This window comes from Equus asinus, chromosome 5 (genome assembly GCF_041296235.1).
Source record: "Equus asinus isolate D_3611 breed Donkey chromosome 5, EquAss-T2T_v2, whole genome shotgun sequence".
In the NCBI taxonomy this organism is placed as follows: domain Eukaryota; kingdom Metazoa; phylum Chordata; class Mammalia; order Perissodactyla; family Equidae; genus Equus; species Equus asinus.
Window position 1 is genome coordinate 22,046,101 of NC_091794.1, and position 24,966 is coordinate 22,071,066.

Below are 24,966 nucleotides of genomic sequence, written 5' to 3' on the forward strand. Positions count from 1 at the left end.
CTTTTATTTGCAGTTATTTTCAGGTGTGTAATATGATTTATTCATAAATTTTCTATTCTATTCTTCTCAACAGTCAATTTCTATAAAAGTTCTTTTCATCTTGATTGGATATTTGGTACTCTCATGTGTTCTACTATATCCATATTTCTTTTATCAATTTGGATTGTTTTCTATAATTCTCTTTTCCTGTTGAAAGAGATGAAGTTCTGTTCACAGGTTGTTGAAAACATCAGCTTCTGTGTTTCTCATATAGATCAGATTAAATTCCTGCTGCCTCACCATGACACACTTAAGCAAGTGTCAGTGACTTTGACAAGAGAGGCATTCCTAGTCATATCTACCTACAGTCGTCAGGTTCATTTAGTTCCCTTTGGTTTCAGCTGTTTATATTTCCTAAAATAAAAATTTTCTGTAAGTACCACTCTAGTTGTAGCCTACAAATTTTGATATGTAATTGCATTAATAATTTGTAATTTTGATTAATATTCAGTTTGAGGTATTTTCTAATTCTATTATAATTCTCCTTTCACCTATGAGCTATTAAGACATACATTTTCTATTTCTAAAAATGTTTTTTATTATAGATTTTAAAATTAATTGTAGTCAGAGACGGTGGAATGATACTAGTTCTACAAAATTTACTGGGATTTGCTTTATAATTAGATAAACACAATTACCATAAAGTTCCAAGTGTGCTCGAGAAGAATGTATGTTTTCTGTTACACAAAGGTCAAACTTGAAATTGATTTTTACATTGTATTGTTTAAATCTTGGTGAAGATTTTGTTGTTTGATTTTTCAATTCTGAGGGAGGTAAGTTGAAATCACTATTATTATGGATTTTTCCCTGTAATTCTGTTCATTTCTGCTTTATATACTTAAAAATCAATAGGTCAATCAGATTGATAACGTTAATCAGATTCTCTGTAATTTTACTTATATTTGACTAATGCTATCAATTTCTGAGATAGTGGTATTAAAATTTCCCAATGATTATAGTTTGTCTACTTTTCACTTTAATTCTTTCCTTTGTTGTTTCATGTATTTTGAGGCTTTATCATTAGGCATCCATCATGACTCCTGTAGAGAGCATATAGTGGGATCTTGCTCTTTTATCCAGTCTTATATCATTTAGGTGGAGTGTTTAGTCCATTAATATTAAATATAATTACTGATAGGATTGGATTTAGATATACCAGTTTATTATTTGTTTTCTTTTGGTCCTGTTGGTTTTTTTGTTCTTTTTTCTCCCCTTTTTGCCTTCTTTTGGATTATTTGGAAGGTCTTATTAGAATTCCATTTTAGTTACATATAGGCATTTTATCATCACATTTTTTTAAATCAGTTGCTTGAGGAATTACAGTATACTTCCTTAATGTTTCAGTCTGTTAGAGTTAACATTTATAACACTTAACATAAGTAGACATTTCACAACCATACATGTTTATTTACTTTCACTCACTGTCCTTTATACAGTAGTTATCATATGAGCTACATCTAAATCATTGTTATAATTTTTGCTTTAGTCTTAGGTATTTTTTTTAACTATAGGGAAAAATATTCTTTTGTATTTTATCTTATTTATAATTTTTAATGCTTTTCATTTGTTCCAGAAGATACAAGAACATCATTTAGCATTTCTTGTAGAGTGCAGGTCTGATGGAAATAAATTCACTTCTCTTTCATTTATCTGAAAATTTCTTTTTTTGCTTTCATTCTTGAAGTACATTTTTGCTGGATGTAGATTTCTGGGTTGACAGTTTGTGTGTGTGTGCGCGCATATATGCTGTTTTTAAGGTGTTGAACACTTTAAAGATGTTGTTCCACTGTCTTCTGGCTTACATAGTTTCTGAATGAGAAATGTGTGGTATTTTGATTTTTGGTTCCTCCATATATAATCTGTCTTTTTTCTCTGGCTGCTTTCAAAAATTTTTTGTACCTTTTATTATTAGCAACTTGAGTACAATATGCCTAGGCTTGTTTTCTTCAAGTTTATTCTGTTTCAGGTTCTATTGAGCTACAGAGCTTCTTAAATTTACGTCTTTCACAAAATTTGGGAAAATTTCACCCTTTATTTCTTCAAATATGTTTTCCTGCTCCATTTGCTATTTCATCTCTTTCTGGGACACCATTACCCTTCCAGTAGAATTTTTCAGTATTGTCCCACATGTCTCTGAGCCTGTGTTGGTTTTTTTGGTCAATCATTTTTTTCTCTGAATTTCAAATTGGATAATTCCTATTGATCTATCATCAATTTAATTGCTCTTTTCCTCTCCAGTCTTCATTCAGCTTTTAAGCCCACAAGTTATTCTTTCATTTCAGGTATTTTTTCCAGTTGTTACTTTTTTATGTTTTCTATTTCTCCGCTAAGATTTCTCTTGTCATTCATTATAAGCATTTTCCTTTCCTTTCCTTTGAACATCAAACTTAGATATAATAGCTGCTTTAAATCTTTGTCTGGTAATACCAACATCTGCTTCACCTTGAAGTTGCTCTCTGTTCATAAGAATGGCTCACATTTTCCTGCTTCATGTGTCTAATAATTTGGACTGTATCATGCATATTGTGGATGTTATGTTGTATATACTGTAGAATATAGTTTTGTTGCTCCCTCCTTCCCCTAGCCAGTATGTCTCCTAAACTGAAAAACCCATCTAGATTTTATTTTTCTACAAATCAAAATTTTCTAGACTACAAGAAGAGGCTTTTTCTGAAACTCAGATCATTGGGCACTGGTGGGACAAGAGGGAGGGTGGCCACAGCCAATGAGGTTAGATTAGTGCCTATTTCACTTGACATTAGCACTGTGATGACATGGCCTTTGTTGCGGCTAGTTTTCTCTTGGAACTGCAGGGATTGATTTTTTTCACAATAAATTGTAATGATCTCAAATATTTATTCTTCAATCATAATGCCCTCAGCTAAACATACACACGCACACATATACACATACACACACACACACACAGCTACATACATGATCTTAAACCAAATCCTGTGAAATATTTACTAGTGACATTGTTGCTCAGGAACAGGACAGAGGTGTCAACAGTTATCACTGTTATCTAACATTTTCCTGAAAACACTTTCCAATGTAATTAGACTTGAAAAAGAAATATGATATTTAAAAGTTTAGAAAGAGTTCAAAATTATAATTATTTTAATAATGCAATTGCACACCTAAAATATAAAAACTAATTAGGAATATATTAAGTATAAATGAAAATTCTGTATACAAAACAAAATACAATGCTTATTTATTTATTGTTGTGTGCGTATGTGCTAGAAACTAGTTATTTTATTGAGGTCACATTAGTTTATACTATTATATAAATTTGAGGTGTACATCATTATATTTCGACTTAAACTGCATTGTGTTCACCACCAAAGTCTAGTTGCCATCCCTCATCATACACATGTGCACCTTTACTACATTTGCCCTCCCCACATCCCCTTCCCCTTTGGTAACTACCAATCTGTTCTTCGCATCTGTGTGTTTGTTTATCTCCACATATGAGTGAAGTCATATGGTAATTGTCTTTCTCTGTCTGAGTTATTTCACTTAGCATAATTCCCTCAAGGTCCATCCATGTTGTTAAAATTGGGACAATTTTATCTTTTCTATGGCTGAGTAGTATTCCATTGTATATATACACACCGCATCTTCTTTATCCATTCATTCATTGATGGGCACTTATGTTGCTTCCAAGTCTTGACTATTGTAAATAATGCTGCAATGAACATAGGGGTGCATATATCTTTCCAAATTAGTGTTTTCATTTTCTTTGGATAAATACCCAGAAGTGGAATAGCTGGATCATATGGTATATTTTTAATCTTTTAAGAAATCTCCATACTGTTTTCCATAGTGGCTGTACTAATTTACATTCCCACCAGCAGTGTATGAGGGTTCCTTTTTCTCCACATCCTCTCCAGCAGTTGTTGTTTCTTCTCTTTTTACTAATAGTCATTCTGACAAATGGGAGATAATATCTCATTGTAGTTTTGATTTGCATTTCCCTAATAATTAGTGCTATTGAACATCTTTTCATGTGCCTGTTTCCCATCTGCATATCTTCTTGGCATAATATCTGGTCAGATCCTCTGCCCGTTTTTTGATAGGGTTGTTCATTTTTTCTTCAGTTATATGACTTCTTTATATAATTTGGTTATTAACCCCTTATCAGATATATGATTTGAAAATATTTTCTCTCATTTAGTGGGTTGTATTTTCTTTTTCTTCATGGTCTCCTTTGCTGTGCGGAAGCTTTTTAGTTTGTTGTAATCCTGTTTATTTTTTCTTTTGCTTCCCTTGCCTGAGTAGACATGGTATTCAAGTAGGTTCTTCTAAGACCCTTTTACATACTGTCTATGTTTTCTTCTAGGAGTTTTATGGCTTAAGGTCTTACATTCAAGTCTTTAATCCATTTTGAGTTAATTTTTGTGTATGGTATAAGATAATGGTCTACTTTCATTCTTTTGCAAGTTGCTGTCCCAGTTTCCGTAAACTATTTATTAAAGAGACTTTCCTTTCTCCGTTGTACATTCTTGGCTGCTTTGTCAAAAATTAGCTGTTCATAGATGTGTGGGTTTATTTCTGGGCCCTCAATACTGTTCCATTGATCTGTGTGTCTGTTTTTGTGCCAGTACCATGCTGTTTTGATTACTATAGCTTTATAGTATATTTTGAAATCACAGAGTGTGCTACCACAAACTTTGTTCTTTTTTCCCAGAATTGCTTTGGCTATTTGGGGTCCTTTGTTGTTCCACATAAATTTTAAGATTTTTTGTTCTATTTCTGTGAAAAATGTCATTTGGATTCGGATTGGGATTGCATTTGTAGATTGCTTCAGGTAATATGGACATTTTAACTTCTTTATTCCTTCAATCCATGAGCAGGAATATCTCTCCGTTTCTTTACGTCTTTAATTTCTTTCAATAATGTCTTATAGTTTTCAGCATATAGGTCTTTCACCTCCTTGGTTAAATTTTTTGGTAGGTATTTTAATCTTTTTGTTGTGATTGTAAATGGGATTGTATTCTTGAATTCTATTTCTGCTAGTTTGTTGTTAGTGTATCTAAATGTGACTGATTTTTGTATGTTGATTTTGTACCCTGCAACTTTACTGTATTTATTAATTATTTCTAGTAGCTTTTTGGTGGATTCTTTAAGGTTTTCTATGTATAGACTTACGTCATCCACAAGTAGTGACTGTTTTACTTCTTCCTTTCCAATTTGGATGCCTTTTATTTCTTTTCATTGCCTAATTGCTCTAGCTAGGACTTCCACTACTGTGTGGAATAGGAGTGGCGAGAGTGGGCACCCTTATCTTGTTCCTGTTCTCAGAGGAATAGCTTTCAGTTTTTCACCATTGCGTATGATGTTGGCTGTGGGTCTGTCACATATGGCCTTTATTATGTGAGGTACTTTCCTACTATACCCATTTGATTGAGAGTTTTATCATAAGTGGATGTTGAATCTTGTCAAATGCTTTCTCTGCATCTATTGAGATGATCATGTGATTTTTATTCTTCATTTTGTTAATGTGGTATATCACATTGATTGTTGTGTGGATACTGAGCCATCTCTGGAATAAATCCCACCTAATTGTAGTGTATTATCCTTTCAATGTATTGTTGTATTCAGTTGGCTAATATTTTATTGAGGATTTTTGCATCTATGTTCATCAATGACGTTGGCCTGTAATTTTCCTTTTTGTGTTGTCCTTGTCTGGTTTTGGCATCAAGGTGATATTGGCCTCATAGAATGAGTAAGGAAGCATTGCATCCTCTTCAATTTTTTTGAGCGTTTGAGAGGAATAGGTAATAAATCTTTGAATGTTTGTTAGAATTCACCAGAGCAGCTGTGTGGTGCTGGACTTTTTATTTTTTAGGAGGTTTTTGATTACTCTTTCAGTCTCCTGATTGGTCTATTCAGATTCTCTGTTTCTTCTTGACTCAGTTTTTGGAGATTGTGTGATTCTAAGAATTTGTCCATTTCTTCTAGGTTGTCCAGTTTGTTGGTGTATAGCTTTTCATAGTATTCTCTTATAATCCTTCATATTTCTGTGGTATCCATTGTGATTTCTCCTCTTTAATTTCTGATTTTATTTATTTGAGCTTCCTCTCTTTTTTTCATTGTTCCAGCTGTGGGCTTGTCAATTTTGTTTATCTTTTTGAAGAAGTGGCTCTTAGTTACTTTGATCCTTTCTATGTTTGTTTGTTAGTGTCTCTTTCATTTATTTCCACTATGATTTTTATTATTTCCTTCCTTCACCTAACTTTGGGCTTCATTTGTTCTTCTTTTCTGGTCCTTTTAGGTATGTTGTTAGATTATTTATTTGAGACTTTTCTTGTTTCTTGAGATAGCCTTCTTTTGGTATAAACTCCCTTCTTAGTACTGTTTTTGCTACATCCCATAAGTTTTGGTATGTTGTGTTTTTATTTGAATTTCTCTCCAGGTATTTTTGATATCTTCTTTGATTTCTTCATTGATCCAGTGCTTGTTCAGTAGCATGGTGTTTAGGCTCCACATGTTTGTGACTTTTCCAGCTTTCTTCTTTTAGTTGATTTCTAATTTCGTAGCATTGTGGTTGAAAAAGATGCTTGATATGATTTCAGTCTTCTTAACTTATTGAGGTTTCTTTTGTTTCCAAACATATGGTCTATCTTTGTGAATGTTCCATGTACACTTGAGAACAATGGATATTCCGCTGCTTTTGGTTGGAATGTTCTGTATATATTTATTAAGTCACTCTCGTGTGTAGTGTTTCATTTAAGGCCAATGTTTCCTTTTTCACTTTCTGTCTGAATGAACTATCCATTGATGTAAGTGGGTTGTTAAAGTCCTTTACTGTTGTGTTGCTGTCAATTTCTCCACTTAATTCTATTAAAAGTTGCCTTATCTACTTTGGTGCTCCTCTTTTAAGTGTGTATATATTAATAAGTGTTATGTCTTCTTGGTGGAATGTCCCTTTTCTCATTATGTAATGTCCATTTTTGTCTCTTCTTAAACTTTTTGGCTTGAATTCTATTTTCTCTGGTACAACTATGGCTACACCCGCTTTCTTTTCCTTACCATTTGCTTGGAATACCATTTTCCATCCCTTTACTCTGAACCTATGTTGGTATTTAAAGCTGAGATGGGTCTCCTGGAGGCGACGTACTGTTGGGTCTTGTTTTTAAATCCATCCAGCCACTCTGTGTCTTTTGATTGGTGAATTCAACCCATTTACATTTAGAGTGATTATTGATATATGAGGGCTTAGTACTGCCATTTTTATCTTTCATTTTCTGGTTGTTTCATATTTCCATTGTCTCTTTTTCCTTATATTTCTGTCTGCCATTTAGGATTGACTTTTTCTGTCATATGTTTCTCAATTTCCCCTTTTTTTGTATTTTGTGACTCTGCTCTGAGTTATTTGGTGGTTACAATGAGATTTGTGTAAAAGTTCTCATAGATGAGGTAGTCCATTTTCTGATAGCCTCTTATCTCCTTTAGCTTACGCTGGTTCTGTCCTTTTTCTCTTCCCCTTCTATGTTTTTGTTGTCACAAATTATCCTTTTTTGTATTGTTAGATTGTTACCAAATTGAAGTGGTTATAGTTATTATTTTTTTATTGAGATCTTAATAGTGTATGACATTGTGAAATTTCAGTTGTACATTATTATTTGTCAGTCACCATATAAATGTGCCCCTTCACCCCTTGTGCCCACCCTCAAACCCCCTTCCCCCGGTAACCACTAAACTATTCTCTTTGTCCATGTGTTTGTTTATCTTCCACCTATGAGTGAAATCATATGGTGTTTGTCTTTCCCTGTCTGGCTTATTTCACTTAACATACTACCCTCAAGGTCCATCCATGTTGTTGTTAATGGGTGGATTTTGTCTTTTTTATGGCAGAATAGTATTCCATTGTATATGTATATCATATCTTCTTTATAATCATCAGTTAATGGGCACTTGGGTTGCTTCCACATCTTGGCTATTGTGAATAATGCTTCAATGAACATAGGGGTGCATAAGTCTCTTTATATTCTTGATTTCAAGTTCTTTGATTAAATACCATATAACCCAGCTATCCCACTACTGGGTATTTCTATTTTTAATTTTTTGAGAAATCTCCATACTGTTTTCCATAGTGGCTGCATTCTCACCAGGAGTGTATGAGGGTTCCCTTTTCTCCACATCTAACATTTGTTATTTTTTGTCTTGGTTATTATAGCCATTCTAATGTGTGTAAGGTAGTATCTAAGTGTAGTTTTGATTTGCATTTCCCTGATGATTAGTGATGTTGAACATCTTTTCATGTGCCTATTGGCCATCTGTATATCTTCTTTGGAAAAATGTCTTCATATTCTCTGCCTGTTTTTTGATCAGGTTGTTTGTTTTTTTTGTTGTTGAGTTGTATGAGTTCTTTAGCTATTTTGGAGATTAACCCCTCGGGAGATATATGATTTGCAAATATTTTCTTCCTTGTGGTGGGTTGTCTTTTCATTTTGTTCCTGGTTTCCTCTGCCTTGCAGAAGCTGTTTAGTATGATGAATTCCAATTTGATTATGTTTTCTTTTGTTTCCCTTGCCCAAGTAAGCATGGTATTCAAAAAGATCCTTCTAAGACTGATGTCAAAGAGTGTACTGCCTATATTTTCTTCTAGGAATTTTATGTTTTGACGTCTTACCTTCAAGTCTTGAATCCATTTTGAGTTAATTTTTGTGTAAGGCAAAAGATAATGGTCTACTTTCATTCTTTTGCATGTGGCTGTTCAATTTTCCAAATATCATGTATTGAAAAGGCTTTCCTTTCTCCATTGTATGTTCTTAGCTCCTTTTTCAAAGATTAGCTGTCTGTAGATGTGTGGTTGTGTTTCTTGGTTTTCAATTCTGTTCCATTGATCTGTGTGTCTGTTTCTGTACCAGTACCATGCTGTTTTGATTACCATAGCTTTGTAGTATATTTTGAAGTTAGAGTGTGATGCCTCCAGCTTTGTTCATTTTTCTCAGAATTGCTTTAGCTATTCACGATCTTTTGTTGCCCTATATGATTGGTAGGATTATTTGTTCTATTTCTGTGAAGAATGTCACTGGGATTTTGATTGGGATTGCATTGAATCTGTAGGTTGCTTTAGGTGGGAAGGACATTTTACCTATGTTTATTCTTCCAATCCATGTGCATGGAATATATTTCCATTTCTTTATGTCATCATAGATTTCTTTCACTGATGTCTTACAGTTTTCATTGTATAGGTCTTTCACCTCCCTGGTTAAATTTATTCCTAGATATTCTATTCTTTTTGTTGCAATTGTAAATGGGATTGTATTCTCGAGTTCTCTTTCTGTTAGTTTCTTATTAGAGTGTAGAAATTCTACTGATTTTTTAAAGTTGATTTTTACCCTGCAATTTTGCTGTAGGTGTTGATTATTCCTAATAGTTTTCCAATGGATTCTTTAGGGTTTCTCTATATAAAACTGTGTCTTCTGCAAACAGCAAGAGTTTCACTTCTTCATTGTCAATTTGGATACCCTTTATTTCTTTTTCTTACCTAATTGCTGTGACTGGAACCTCCAGTAGTGTGTTGAATAAGAATGGCGAGAGTGGACACCCTTGCCTTGTTCCTTTTCTCAAGAGGGATAGCTTTCAGTGTTTCCCCATTGATTATGAAGTTGGCTGTGGGTTTGTCATATATGGACTTTATTATGTTGAGGTGCTTTCCTTCATGTGCATTTTATTGAGAGTTCTTTTTTTTTTTTTTTTTTTTTTACCATAAATCAATGTTGGATCTTGTCAAATGCTTTCTCTGCATCTATTGAGATGATCATGTGCTTTTTATTCCTCATTTTATTCATGTCATCTATCACATTGCTTGATTTGCCAATGTCGAACCATCCCTGTGTCACTGGTATAAATCCCATTTGATAATGGTGTATGATCCTTTTAATGTATTGCTGCATTTGGTTTGCCAATATTTTGTTGAGGATTTTTGCATCTATGTTCATCAGCAATATTGGCCTGTAATTTTCCTTCTCTGTGTTGTTCTTGTCTAGCTTTGGGATCATGGTGATGCTGGCTTCATAAAGTGTGTTAGGAAGTGTTCTGTCTTCTTCATTTTTTTGGAATAGTTTCAGACGGATTGGTATTAAATCTTCTTTGAATGTTCAGTAGACTTCTCCAGAGAAGCCATCTGTTCCTGGACTTTAAGTTTTTTGGAGGGTTTCTGATTACTATTTCAATCTCTTTACTTGTGATTGTTCTATTCAGATTTTCTATTTCTTCTTGGTTCAGTTTTGGGACGTTGTGTGAGTCTAACAATTTATCCATTTCTCCTAGATTGTCCAATTTGTTGGCATATAGTTTTTCATAGCATTATCTTATAATTTTTTGTATTTCTGTGTATCCGTGGTAATTTCTTCTCTTTAATTTCTAATTGTATTTATTTGAGCCTTCTCTCTTCTTTTCTCAGTGAGTCTGGCTAAGGATATGTCAATTTTGTTTATCTTCTCAAAGAACTAGCTCTTTGTTTCATTGATCCTTTCTGCTGTCTTTTTTGTTTCAATTTCATTCATTTCTGCTCTAATTGTTATTATTTCCCTTCTTTTGCTGAATTTGGGCTTCATTTGTTCTTTTTGTAATTCTGTTAGCTTTAGTTTAAGATTGCTTCTTTGAGCCTTTTATTTTCTGTTAACATGGGCCTATTGCTATAAATTTCCCTCTTAGCACCACATTTGCTGCATCCCATTATGAGTTGGTATAATGTGTTTTCATTTTCATTTTTCTCCAGTTATTTTTTGATTTCTCCTTTAATTTCTTCAATGATCCATTGATTGTTCAGTAGCATGTTGTTTAGTCTCCACATCTTTGTCCCTTTCCTAGCTTTTTTCTTGTAATTGATTTCTAGTTTCATAGAATTATTGTTGGAGAAGATGCTAGATATTATTTCTATCTTCTTAAATTTATTGAGGCTTGCCTCTTTGCCAGCACGTGTTCTATCCTTGAGAATGTTCCCTGTGCACTTGAGAAGAATGTGTATTCTTCTGTTTTTGGATGGAGTGTTATATATATCTCTATAAAGTCCATCTGGTCTAGTTTTTCCTTTAATTCCACTATTTTACTGTTGACTTTTTGTCTGAATGATCTATCCATTGATGAAAGTGGGGTGTTGAGGTCCCCTACTATTATTGTGTTGATGTATTATCATTCATAGTACTCAATTATAATCCTTTTAATTCTATTAGGTAGGTAATGATGTCCCTTCTTTCAATCTTGATTTTAGTAATTTGAGACTTATTTTTGGTTAGTTTAGCTAAACTTTTGTCAATTTGCTTGATCTTTTCAAGGAACCAATTTTCAATTTGATTTTCTCTATTAGTTTTCTCTTCTCTACTTCATTAATTTTTGATCTTCATTATTGCCTTCTTTCTGCTTGCTTCTGGTTCATTTTGCCCATTTATTCTGTGTCATAAGTTGCAAGGTTGGGTTATTGATTTGATACACATTTTTTTAAGATAGCTGCTTATTGGCATAAATCTCCCTTTCAGCAATGATTAAGCTTTATGTACTTGGGTGCTCCTGTGTTGGGTGTATGTATATGTATAAGTATTATGTCCTCTTGGTAGAGTGTCCCTTTTATCATTATCTACTGCCCCCGTTTGTCTCTTGTTGCCTTTTTTGTCTTGAAGTCCACTTGTCTGATATGATTATGGCAACACCTGCTATCCTTTCTTTGCCATTATCTTGGAGTATTATCCCATCCACCTTCTTTGTGTGGTTATTGTTAAATATACTATATATCCCACATTAAAATTCTATACATATTTTTTACAATTGCTTCTTAAATCAGTTGAGAAGATTGGAGAAGAAATACTCAATTATACTATCTTTTATAATTATCCACATAATTACCTTTACTGATCCTCTTAGTATTTTGTGTGGATTCAAATTACTGTCTTTCAGCCTGAAGAACTTTGTTAGTTTTTTTTGTAAGAGAGTTCTGCTAGCAACAGATTCTCTCAGTTTTTGTTATCTGGAAATATCTATATATTTCACCTTTATTTTTGAAAGATAATTTTGATGAACATAAGATTCTTGGTTGACAGGTTTTTCTTCTTCCAGTACTTTAAACATATGATTCCACTGCCTTTTGGCTCCATTGTTTCTGATAAGAAAGTCAGCTGTTAATCTTATTAGGGCTCTCATATGTGATGAGTCATTTTTCTCTTGGTGCTTTCAAGTTTTTCTTTTGGGCCTTCAGCATTTTTTTTGTAATGTGTTTGGGAGTAGATTTCTTTGCTTTTATCCTATATGGAGTCCACTCAGGTTCTTACGTGTGTAAATAACGTTTTTCATCAAATTTAGAAAGTTTTCAACCATTATTTCTTTGAATGTTTTTCTCTTCTTTTCTCGTCTCCTCTTATGTTACTCGCTTAATGCATATATTGGTGCAGTTAATTGTATCAAACATTTCTTTGAGAATGTTTGTTTTCCTTCATTCTTTTTTCTGTTTTTCCTGCACTGTTGCAATAATTTCCTAGTTTTTCCAGCATCAGTATCTTACATCCTCGAAATTGCTGTATTAAATGAAACCCTATTAATATTTGTGAAACATTGGTTTAGACACATCAGTTTCCAACTTGAAAGCTTCCAATTACTCTTCATCATCTATATTGCATATTAATTTTACAGATTGCCATTGTATGGCTCCTTTGTGCCTCATCAACATTATTTTAACTATTCTCCTACATGAATTATTTAATCTACCCAAATTGCCTACCCATTATTCCCTCAACATACTAGGCACTTTCTGTCAAAAAAGGCATGTGCTCTATTACCCAAATCCTGGCCTTTAATGCTCAATCTAGCTTCTAGGAAGGAAAGTCTTCTATTATAAAAGGAAACCACAGTTTTATTCTTAATCCCTACAGCATTTCATGTCTATCACTCTTTTGGTTATGGTACCTCATGTTGTCATTTTTATATTTATTTTGTTTAATCTAGTAGTTAAGCGTCTTGGTGGTCAGTTATTTCTTTGTGCCTTGGCACTTAGTACAGTACTCCGAACATAAGCAGAAGCAATAAACACAGTTGTTGATAATGATGTTTTATACAACATGACAGCTAAGCATGTTAAATTACTACAGACAACAAAGCAGAAACCTTAACCCTAAAATTAATTATTGGAGTTGGAAATTGAAGTAAAACATTAATTAGATAATTATTCTTTTCTACTGAAATCAGTGCATGATACTGATGAGTATTGATCGAAAAATAGTAATTGGTTCCATATATATAAACAAGTGGAAATACACTGTTTTGATTATTTAATGGCTTGGCAATTATTAGAGAAGCACTGAATGAAAAAGACATTAACTGAGAATAATGGGTCTCTTTCCTGGCTGTGTCACTTCCTTCAGTTCTCTCTATTCCCACTTATGAGCAAAACCAGTAATCACCAACCAGTTGTTCCTCATCCCTACGGACATGGTTTAGAGTGAGTCCCTGAGCCAAAGTTGTCTCTTTGTAAGGCATCATGGTCTACATATACTGTCAGCAGTTCTTTTTTATACATAATACAGATACTTTTTAATCTTTCTTCATATTTTGAATGATTATGACCAATATCTTATTAGTTGAAATAGAGTAAAAGAAAGACAAGGCAATTTCAGAAAGCATGCAATGGAGCAGGTAAGGTATGTTGTATGCTGTTACCCTGCCCTTTAAACAAATTTAATAAAACTATCTTGACATCCTATTTGGATTTAGCTGTACCATTCTGAAGCTGTCCTGAAAATGTAAACTTACATACATGTAAATGTCCCTCCTCATAATAGGTACCTGTGTCTATAAACAATTGTAGCAACACAAGAATAAATAAGGTGCTTATTAAAATAAAAAACAAACATATCATCTCAAAAAACATTTAAATTTTATCAAAATGAGACGGAATTATAAGGAAAAGCATAACTAGAAAGATAAGTGTGTTATATGCAGATGTAGCTTTCCTTCCATTTCCTACTCTTTTTGATCCTTTATTCCAAATCTTATGGAGTCTAAACAACATAACCTTTCCTCTACAGGAAACTTATTTTTGTTTTATTTAAATAGAGTACATCATTAAAATTTTTAAAAGTCATGAAATGTACCATCTGTGTTCATTGTGTAATGGACTTTAAATGAATTTGACAAAAATGCAGTGATTTTGATAGTCTATCATAAGCTTTAAATGGCAGATCTTTCTGCATATGAAAGGGGTTTGCTTGTATTATAGATAAAATTTTGAGCCTAGTATGGATTTTCATAACAGTACATTTCATTATGCAGATAAGTATGTACGTGTGTATGTGTTTGTCTTCAATTCTAAAGTTGTTTATTTTACCTTGAAACTTAAATAATTAAAATAACTTTATGAGACTAGGTTTATAGACAGAGAATGTAAAGCATACAAATATGATAAGTTTACAAATAACTTTATTGATTAGATAGCAGTCAATTGTTAGGACTCAACAAATTGTTTACAAATTCAACAAAAATGTTAGGATGCATAGACATGTGTTTATCCTAGTAAGAAAAACACATTGTTATATTCTTTCTTTTTTTCTTTATATTTCTTTAGTCAAACTTTTTAAATTCTCATGGATGAGGGGAATTTAAATCATACTTAATAAAATTCTTTTTCTTTTTTTAGGAAAAAGTCAAAGAGAAGGAAGAAAATCTGAATCTTGTAAACCAATTCTTAAAGTAGAATACAAGACCTGTAGAAATAGGTATGCACTTTTACTTTTGGAGATAGGGGAAAATATGTAAGAATCAGAGCCAAGAAGGTCGGATAACCTTTAATGTTTATGTATTGTTTAAAGTTTTACATAATTATATGTATATTAACTGACTGAATCCTCTTCATTGATATTAACAGCTTTCTTATTGTTGAATAGGCATCTCTATGATATTTTTATTATGAATATTTCAAATAGCAACTGTTAATTATTATAAATTTCTATGAATATTTAGATGAGTATTATATACATTAATTTTAACAATGTAGGACTTTTTAGCCATGCACATTACAAGTAGCAATTATTCAGCATTATTAAGCAGAAGCTATGTACCTATTGGTATTGCACGTGAAAGAATTAAATACATAACCAAATACATAACCAAGTCTCTGTACTTTAGGATCTTACATTCTGAAATTGGAAAGATTATAGTCTTGGAAAGATAAGCAGTTATGCATGTTGGCATAATAGTATTAAATTTTAAGATATAGAAAATTACATAAAAATAATATTTAATAAAGTTTTATCTTGTCTAACATATGTAGCAGACATATCCTGTATGTCAACAGTGTTCTTTTTACTTGCAATAATTGTTAATGGCAATATTTGCATCCAGAATTACCATAATTACAAATCTTGCCTAAACCTTAATTTTATTTTAACTCTAAGTTGGATAATCCTACTTTATGTTACTTATGTGCTCACACTAGAATGTTTTCTTGGCATCATAGGTACATTTAATTTTTTTATACTTGCTCTTCTAAAGGTTTAATAGTATAGAATCATAGTCATTTTTAATTAATTAGTATATATATGTATATACTAGATAGATACCTCTTTAGCCAGGGTACTGTTACTATGCATAACTAGTAAAAGTGACCACAGTTTTATACTGTTATAACTAGATTATTAAAACATTTCAAAATTACTAATTATGCATGGAAACAGTTTACATATATTCTTTTCCTTCTTAAAATATTGTTTGTAATTTAGACCTTGTTTGAGTCTGCAGGTTCACTATTATTTACATTAGCTGCTATGTAGTGTTGCACTTCAAGGATTATTGAAGTGTGGGGTACTATATTAACTATTAGTAGCAGCTTGTGGGGTTTTTTCTTTTTTGTTTTTAAAAGTTTTTCTCCTTCAGTTTTGGACTACCAGGACCTCTTATAATTTCTATTGTATCATCTGCTAGTATCCAGTCTTTTGTTTTCTATAGACTGAGAAATTTGAAACCCAAATTTGTAAAATGAGAGTAAATAGGTTCATGTGAAGGCATGAGGTTTTTCCATGACAAAGTGCATCATCCATGGACTTTGACATCTAATTTGTTTCTCAGAGGCTTTTTAAAAAATGTGTTTCTATGAGGTGCTCACCAATATTCAGCTTAATTCAATTAAAACGATATATATTGAGATACTACTATGCACTGTGCAATTTGTTTGATGTTCTAAAATGAAAGTGAATACTGCCTTCTTTTGAATTTGTTATGGTCTAGTAGCAGAAGTGAGGCAATAAACTAGTGGTTTCTATACAACATGTGAGGTGCTTTTATAGAGATATGCTATGAGAACACAGCAAAAGGGCACCTAACCCAGCCTAGAGGGAGTGGGAAGAACAGTGAAGAGAGAGATCAGTGAAATTCTTCTTGGGAGAGGAGATGCCTGAGATGGGACTTAAGGGATGATAGGATGGTGCTAGGCAAAGGGAGAAAGGCGTGAAGGTGAAGGTGAAGAGAATACTTCAGGAGTCAGGAATTCAAGTCAAAGCAGGGTGAAATACTGATTAAAATCGTTAGCTTTGGAGTAAGACAGCTATGTGACCTTGAAAATTTTAATTTACTCTTTTAAATTTTAATTTCTTCATTAACAATATCCATCTCGCTGTGATGTTTGTGAGGATTAAATGAAATTATGCATAGAGTTTGTAATGTCGTAAGTTTGATGAATGGCTCATAGTGGATTTCTTAATAAAAGGAAATTATTATGATCATCATCAAAGCTATGATATTCCACATTGTTAAAATTATTCAACTGATCCTAAATTAATGATTTGTTCTAGTAATTAGTAATCCAACTTTGTATAGAAGTGATTCTTCAGATTTCTAATGAGAAATAATTATATATTATTGATCATAATTACTATCATCTCATTTATTGTGCACTTCAGTACACTGTGTCTATTTGTTGTGATTACTGCTATATTAGAAAAGTCACTTCTAGAAGCAGTGGTTCCTCAACTCAGAACACAAGGAGACTGAAAATCAGAGGAACTCTGAAGTTAAGGGTACTGAAAAATATTGCCAGGCAAAATGGGCCATAGCCTGGAAGTGGAATTAAAGGCTATATTTCCACTCCATCTAGTACAGAGTAGAAACTTTGTGAAGTCAAAAACTGGAACGGCTGTGGCAGGAGCAGGAACTTCAAGAAGAGTTTTACCGTATATGCTGCAACAATAAGGCCTCTTAAAGGACTGCATAGATAGCAGATGTAAGGGTTATGTTTTATGCTTAATTTTATCTTAGACCAGTCATTCACAAACTTTCTTTACATTTCTAGGGATGAACAACCATTCTGCTTAGGAATCGTTGGTCCCCAGTCACCAATTTGCTTACTGGCACTCCAACCACAATTGGCTCTAGGCTTAATAATTTTATCCTCTTCAATAAAAGGAATAATGATCTCTCTACCTGCTATGACAATAGCATTGTCATGTTCTCTGTAGTTTACAAAAATTACTTTCTACTTGTCCTTTAATCCCTTCCTATCATGGCCACCTACTGATAGACTTCTTGTGTAGTTAAGTTCTCCAAGCCTCAGTATACCCATCTGTTAAGTGGAAATAATAATAGCAATTCTCTCATTAGGATATCATAATGATTAAATACAATAATGCCTGTAAAATTCTTCACACAATACCTGGAACATCATAAATACTCAACAAATGGTATTTTAATACATATTATATTATGCTACACAATTGTTTAATCCTGCTGCCCTTCATTGAGACAAAATTTTAATGTTTTTTTCTTTATTATATTTTTTTCTACTTTATAAGTTATACAGTAAAATAGACTTTTTTCTTTTGGTATACAGTTCTATGGATTTTAACATCTGTATAGAATCCTAAAGTCACCACCACAGTAAGAATATAGCAAATTTCCATACCCCCAAAATTCTCATATTTTATCCTTTATGGTCACACCTTTCCCCAGGTCTAACCCCTGGTAACCACTGATCTCTTCTCCGTCACTATAGTTTTGCCTTTTTGAGATGTCATATAAATGCAGTTATATATTGTGTAACCTTTCAGCCTAGCTTCTTTCACTCAACATAATGCCTTTGAGATTTATCCAAGTTGTTGTTGATAATTTTTTATTTTTATTAATGTTTTCTTTATGTAGGAAGACATTGTCAATTATGTAGTTATTTATTTCTTTTATAATAATCCATCTGATAAGTATCCCAAGATACAATTGTATTAAATAGTAAAGGAGGCCATTTAATGTGGCATAGCATTTACCAAATTGTGTTCCTTTAATCACTAACAGTATCCATGGAAAAAAGGAATCTGTAATCAAATAAATTTGAGAAATCTGAGAAATTCTGGGTTATGTAAAAGTAAATTTGATTTTTTATAATTTCTCAGAATCTTTAATATATGACATGAATTAGAAATTTTTAAAAGGGAGATATAATGGTTTTCAAGTGTTTGTCAAATTATTAAATTACGAAAATTCTTTTTTGCAGAACACCTAATAAGTTATATTCCACAGTTTGAGAAACATTAGACTAGAAATGAATAATGTGGATTTTGGAGTCTGGATTTGAATCTTTTTCTGCTGCTCACTAGATGCTTGACTCTGAACAAGTTATTTAACCTGTATTAATTCCAGGTTCCCCATCTTCAAAATGGGTAGTAGCACTTTCTTTGTCAGGGAAGAGGTTTACAGAGTTATGAGGATTACATAAAATGTACTTTATATATATACATAGCACAATATATGCCACATGGTAAGCATTCAGTAAATTGTGGCTATTTATTACTACAGGCAGTGTAGACCACTGTTTAGGAGAATAGGCTTTGAAGTCTGATAGATCTGTTTTCTTCTGGGTTTTTCTGCTTAGTTGTCATTTAACTTTGTTAATAAAATGAGAACAATACCTATGAGGATTTAATGTGATAATTAAATATCTAATGCAATTATCTGTGAGTGGTTCCTTAAGCATTTTCCTGAGGAAATCACTTCATATTCAGTCATTCAGTAGTCTACAGAAACGTGCATATATATCAACAGTTATCTTCAGATCCAGTGTTTTTTGATGCAGAGTCATAACAAGGACAGAAAAGGTTTTGCTTCCTTGCTGTAGTTTTAGAAAGGCTATATTTTCCAATGTGCATACAAAAATATGGAGAGTAAATTGCTTCTTAACCTATGTTTGGATTAATACTAGGATATGAGAGTAAATTCACCCACTCTTACATAGAAAAAATAGATATTTATGATCTTTATTAATATTTGGAGCAGATAGTTAAGCTCAATATGTATGAAAAGATTACGTTCTCCAAGTCTTGACCTTTGTTGCAAAACAAAACAACAAACACAAGTGCAAAAACTCATACTCGTTTCATGCGAAATGATTTTTAAATCTGAAGAAATCTTCTTAATGGTATGTGTATATTTTATAGAAAAAACAAACTTGCTTATTATCACCATTAGAAGGTTGGTAATTTACTATGTCAAATTACTGGGGCAAGACTAACTCAGGTCAACTTATGCAGGACTCGAGGAAAATAAAATAGAGCATTTTTCCTTATTTAGCTTACAACTCAAATATTTATGTCAAAACACTGAGACAGAGCTATAAGTAAAAAAGTAGTACAAGCATTTTGTATGTAAGTTTTGATGGAGACTTTGACAAAGGTTTCGTTGTTTTTATATAGCCAGCATAAGATTAGCAAATGTTCCACTGGTAATATTTGGTACTATGTATAGTACAAAATGGAAGAGAAAGGGAAATCTTATAGAGTGATTTCTAGAAACAAGTAGATTCCCCAGTTTAGCAGATGGATGGAAGTGAATTATTTATAGAAGCATATGTTCTTAAAAAATTTTGAGACAATGGAAGTCTCTAGTTCTTCTTGAAAAATTTTTTGGAGGAGAGTATTTTCAATTTGGTATTTACTTATTGAAAATACTTCATATCAACACATAACATATTTTCTTTTATATACATAACTAGAGATAAAGTTATTAATTTGAGAAAAGTGAAAAATTATGAAACTATTTCATAACTTTCAGGCAACTATAGTATTTTATAGTCATCTCAGCCCCATTCTTTTATCTAATTGTATCTTGCAACTAAAAGAGACTAAAAATTTTGTTTGAAGTTAGTTTTACAAGCTAAATAGAACTGTCTGGCCCTAGGGAAAATCAAGAAGATCACATTTATTTTTGGTGAATTATCTTTCGCTTACATATTGGTTTCCTCCATCTTTTCATCGTAACCCTTTTTCCATAGAAATTCCATTATATAGAATTTTCATGTTACCTTGTACCATTCTGGGCTTGCCACTGTCACATTTCATTTCATATTGAAATTTGCCTCTTTTGTCTAGAGATTTTGGGCCTCACATGCCAACTGCTTAATATGTTAAATTAACATAGCCTAATGTTCTAATGGTAGTGATTTAGATTTGGAGAACCAACTAATATGTATGTGAAGATATCCTTTTGAATCACTGAGTACCTCCACCTCCCTCCAACCTCATTGCCTTTCCCCCACCCCACCTCAACACTTTTAGACTGATTCATTAGTAATTTTAATGGTGAGAATGTACATCCATAAAAAGGGAAATGATAGCATAGTAAATTGTTGGGTGAGATATCTTGGGCCAGCAAAGACTTTTGCACTCTGTCAAATTACACTATGTATAATACCCATCAAACCCATTCTTTATTGTCTCAGTCCTGTGACATTGTGTCAGCTTAAAGAACTTCTCAATCTCATTAGCTTTTTTCCCTATATAGTGAACCATTCATAATATTTTCTGGTGGACTGTCCTATGACAAAGCTTGCAGAAGACCAAGTTTAACCATCATGCATGGAAAAGCAATTACAGTGCTTGAAATGGATCATCCGATTGTTGAATTTCTAACATTATGTGAAACACCCTATCCAAATGGTAAGTAACTAAAATGAAACTATTAATGTTTAAAAATCATTTTTGAAATGCTAAGTTCCTATAAAATTAAGCTTAAATATTTTTAGTTTTGGCAGTTGACATCTACTGTGGTACAACACTGTGAGCTACAGGTGCTGGAGCAGGTTCTGCAACTGTACCTATATGACAAACTGGAAGTAAGACAGATGTAGTGCAGCAGTGCTGGAGTTTCAGGTTCTAATATCAGGTAAGTGCTTTAAACTTTGATAAGGATGGTGGAAGCTGAGCTGGGAGGGTCCGATAGGGCTCGGGGTGAAATCACTTGGGGAGACTGAGGTCTTCTAATAGCCTTTCCTAGACCAGCTCCACCCATCCCATTCCAATGCCAATCAAAGTTAAAGCACTTACCTAATATCAGTGATCTGTAGCTCTGGTGGTGCTGCATCTGTTTCACATGTGGCTTTGCTTCAGATGCAACTGCAGCACCTGTGATTATTCTAGGATTGCTGATGTATGGTTAGTGATTTATTTCAATTTTGAGTATAATTATCAGAAGGACCTTTGGGAGGAGATGCTTATATATTTTTATCATCTCAAATATAAATACTTTTTTAAAGGTAAAAACTAAATTATATGCAAACCGTGTAATGGAATTTAATGATGAAATATTTTACTAACGAAATCTAAAAATTGAGAAGGGGTGAAACATAAAAAGAGAAATATGAGTTTATGATTAAAACAACATAGTGGGTATATACATTACTACATCGTCAAGAAGTAACAAAGAAGGGACAAAACACTGGAATTAGAGACAGAATATTTGGGTTTATGATTTAGCTCTGCCATTTACTAGCTATGTGACCTTGAGCAAGTCAGTTTACATTTGTGAGTTTGATTTGTTGTTTATAGAAAGAGAATAATAATATTGACTCCACCTGATTATTGGAAGGCCAAAGTGAACATACTTTATAAACTATAAAGATATATAAATTGTGAGTTTTATTATACATATATAGTTTTAAATTCTTTAGTTTCATATTTAAAAGATGGGATAAATTGACATGAAATAACAATCAAAATGTGACACTTTATTTCCAGAGTTACTGGGGACAGATAAATTACCTGTGTTGTTAATTAGTCATAAATATTTATGGGATGCTTCTATAGTCTCATTACTACAAGGACTTGTTGATAATACAGATAAAGTATGAAACTGATCTCTGATGTCAAATCACAAAATCTGGTCAAATTAAGGAGATAATTGTGACTTAAGTTTAAAAAATATAACACCTTATTTAAGTGCTCAGTTATATGGGTCAGAGTTTAAATAATGTACTAATTTATAGACTGGTCAGATAATCAGTGATTGAAATATTCATGCAAAGCTTCATGGAAAAAGTAGGATTTAGGCCTTGAAGAATGACTTGGGCCTTGGAAAGGATATTGAGTAAAGGTTGTAGAAACTGTGAGGATTGCTAGATTGAGATCAATTTACAGAAAGCATTGAACACCTTTTGGAGATATTTGGAAATAGGCAGCTGCAGAGGAATTTTGAGGAAATAATAAGATGAAAGAAGGCAATGTTTTTAGTAGATTTGCCCAAAAGGAGTGTGTGAGTTTGAAGAGAGACACTGAAATCTAAAATTCCAGATTCCAGCTGAGAGGCCTTTATGATAATGTGCATTAAAATGGTCAAGATCTGAAATAGAGTGCTGCCTGTAGGAATGGAAGGAGGAAAACTCGTTGAATTTGGTCAACAATTGGATTAGGGAGTGACATGATAGATAACTCAAAGACAACAATATATTTTTTTATATTCAGTAATAATAGTTTTTGGAAAGAGAGAAAGATAAGCCTAATTATGAGTCAGTAGAGTTGTTTAGAGAACAGAAAAAGAGAGAAAAGTCTTTAATATTTATGAATAATCAGAATACAGATATTCTTTGGAGTTAGGAGAAAGAATGATAAAGGAACAAAGGAAGAATGAATGGAGGACCAAAGCTGAGCTTAGGAAAATGCTTCCTATTGAAGAGCCTAGAGAAGGAAGAAGTGCATGCCAGAAATAGAAACTGAAATGTGTGGTTGCAAAGATCAAACACTATATGTGTCTGCGTATATAAATTTCTGCACATCAGTAGAGGTGTTAGGACAATTTCTAATAATGTTAAATTATAAATGTTCTCTAACCAAGTCTAATCACTTCCAAGCCACATATACAAGACTTTGTTTTTCAGAGAAGTGATAATGAGGATAGAACTTATTTGTAAGAGGCTAGAAGAAATAGTTTAGCTTTACTCAGTAAATCATAAATGTACTTTATTAACTATTGCTAATTAAAACAATAATACGTGAAAATGCCAGAAAAGAACCCTACAATACACAACAGGATATAATGAAAACTTTCTTACTGGCCTTCCAGAGGCAACAACTGTTAACTGTTTCTTATGTATTCTCCCGAAAATAATCTATTGCATGTGCCTATGTGTACTTATTTATGTATGTATACATTATCTCTTTTCATTACAAATGACAGTATACTCTGTGTGCTGTTCTGTATCGTACTTTTATTTCACTTAACAGTATATTTTGATTATAATTCCGTATTAGCAAATATGGAACTTTAATCTTCTTTACAGCCGCATAGTGATAAATGTTATGCATATGATAAACAAAATAAATTTATTAACAATTTTTAATATTGCTGAATCACTTGTGACATCTGACAATTCAATCCATTTTTCAAAGCCTACAAATGCCTAAACCTCTTATCTCAGGGGAACACATTGCCCAGAATAACTAACCAACTACACCTGGAATTCATCAGTTTCACATCTAGATTTAACTGTATCTAGTCCTTTACAAGTGTTATAAATAGTGGATTTCTCTTCAGAGACGTAGTAATTATGATAAAGCTGTTCACTTTATTGGGGGCTAGGGTTAAAAAAACTGAGCCTGCTCAAAAATGAACCAGTTAATCTAATAAATGAAGTAATGCAGTTGGGATCTATTGAGCACCTACTATGTGTCAGGCTTTGCATTAAACATCTTCCTATACATCTAATCTTCATAACAGTATAACGCAGTTGTTATTTTGCCATTTCAGTGGGTAAAGAAATTGAATGTCAAAGAAGTTAACTAATTTGCCTAAGATCAAACTGTTAATAAATAATAGACATAGAACTGAACCCAATACTGGCTCCTAAGGAAATCTTTTTGTTCAATGGATACCACAGTACACCGAGTATTTCTACAAAGGTGAAACTTTTGCTACTAGTTTTTACTTGAAAAGAAACAACATTATCTACAATAGATGTAACTACCTAAAATGCTAATTTATGACTTTTGCTCATTCGTGCCAATGTCTCAGCTATTTTATTTTTGTGTCAATTGCTTCCAAACCAATGATTTTCCTAAAGAGGAGAGAGAAGACAAAGAGGCAACTAGTAGTATAGAACCCCTGTTTTCTTCAAACTGAAAACCAAACCAAAAAAACCCCAACAAACCCCAAACCCCAAAGTTTTGAAACAATGTTGAAAAACTTAAAACAGCTTTAAGAGATAAGGGAGAAGTGGGCAGGAAGCCTCAGTTTGAGAACAGTTTAAGTAGCAAACTGTGAGGACTTTATACTGTCACACAGATATCACACAGATATGTACTCAAACAAGGGCATGCTCCTCAGTTTTTTTGTTTTTTGTTTCTATTTTTTCTCTCATAGCATGTGACTTATAAACATAAATACGAATAGTTTCTGTAGCTTCTCAGGACTGGAAGGACTATGAAAACCATCTATTCCAGTTTCCCATCCGAGAGTTGAATACTCTGAACAAAATTCTTGCCAACTGATTGTTAAGTTTAGGATTAAGTACCTCTTAAATTAGCAAGTGGAAACTGCTGGTATAATGAAAACAGGATGGAGTTTAGAGTCTGAAGGCCTGGGTTAAGTCTTCAGCGCTATCACTTGCTAGCTTTGTAACGGTGTGCCGATCTCATAAACTCTTTGGACCTCAGTTTTCTCTATGAAACGGAAAAATAGTAA

At 32.8% G+C, this 24,966-nt stretch overlaps 1 protein-coding gene across 7 annotated transcripts in view; it reads left to right on the forward strand.

The window, feature by feature from the left end:
• The window catches only part of STXBP5L (syntaxin binding protein 5L), a 355,119-nt gene that overhangs the window by 171,118 nt on the left and 159,035 nt on the right, over window positions 1-24,966 (forward strand). For all 7 annotated transcript variants that reach the window (XM_070508944.1, XM_070508942.1, XM_070508943.1 and 4 more), the window contains exons 10-11: window positions 14,678-14,756; window positions 20,797-20,951. In XM_070508944.1, coding sequence (XP_070365045.1) covers window positions 14,678-14,756; window positions 20,797-20,951 — 234 coding nt within the window. The remainder of the gene's footprint in view (window positions 1-14,677; window positions 14,757-20,796; window positions 20,952-24,966) is intronic.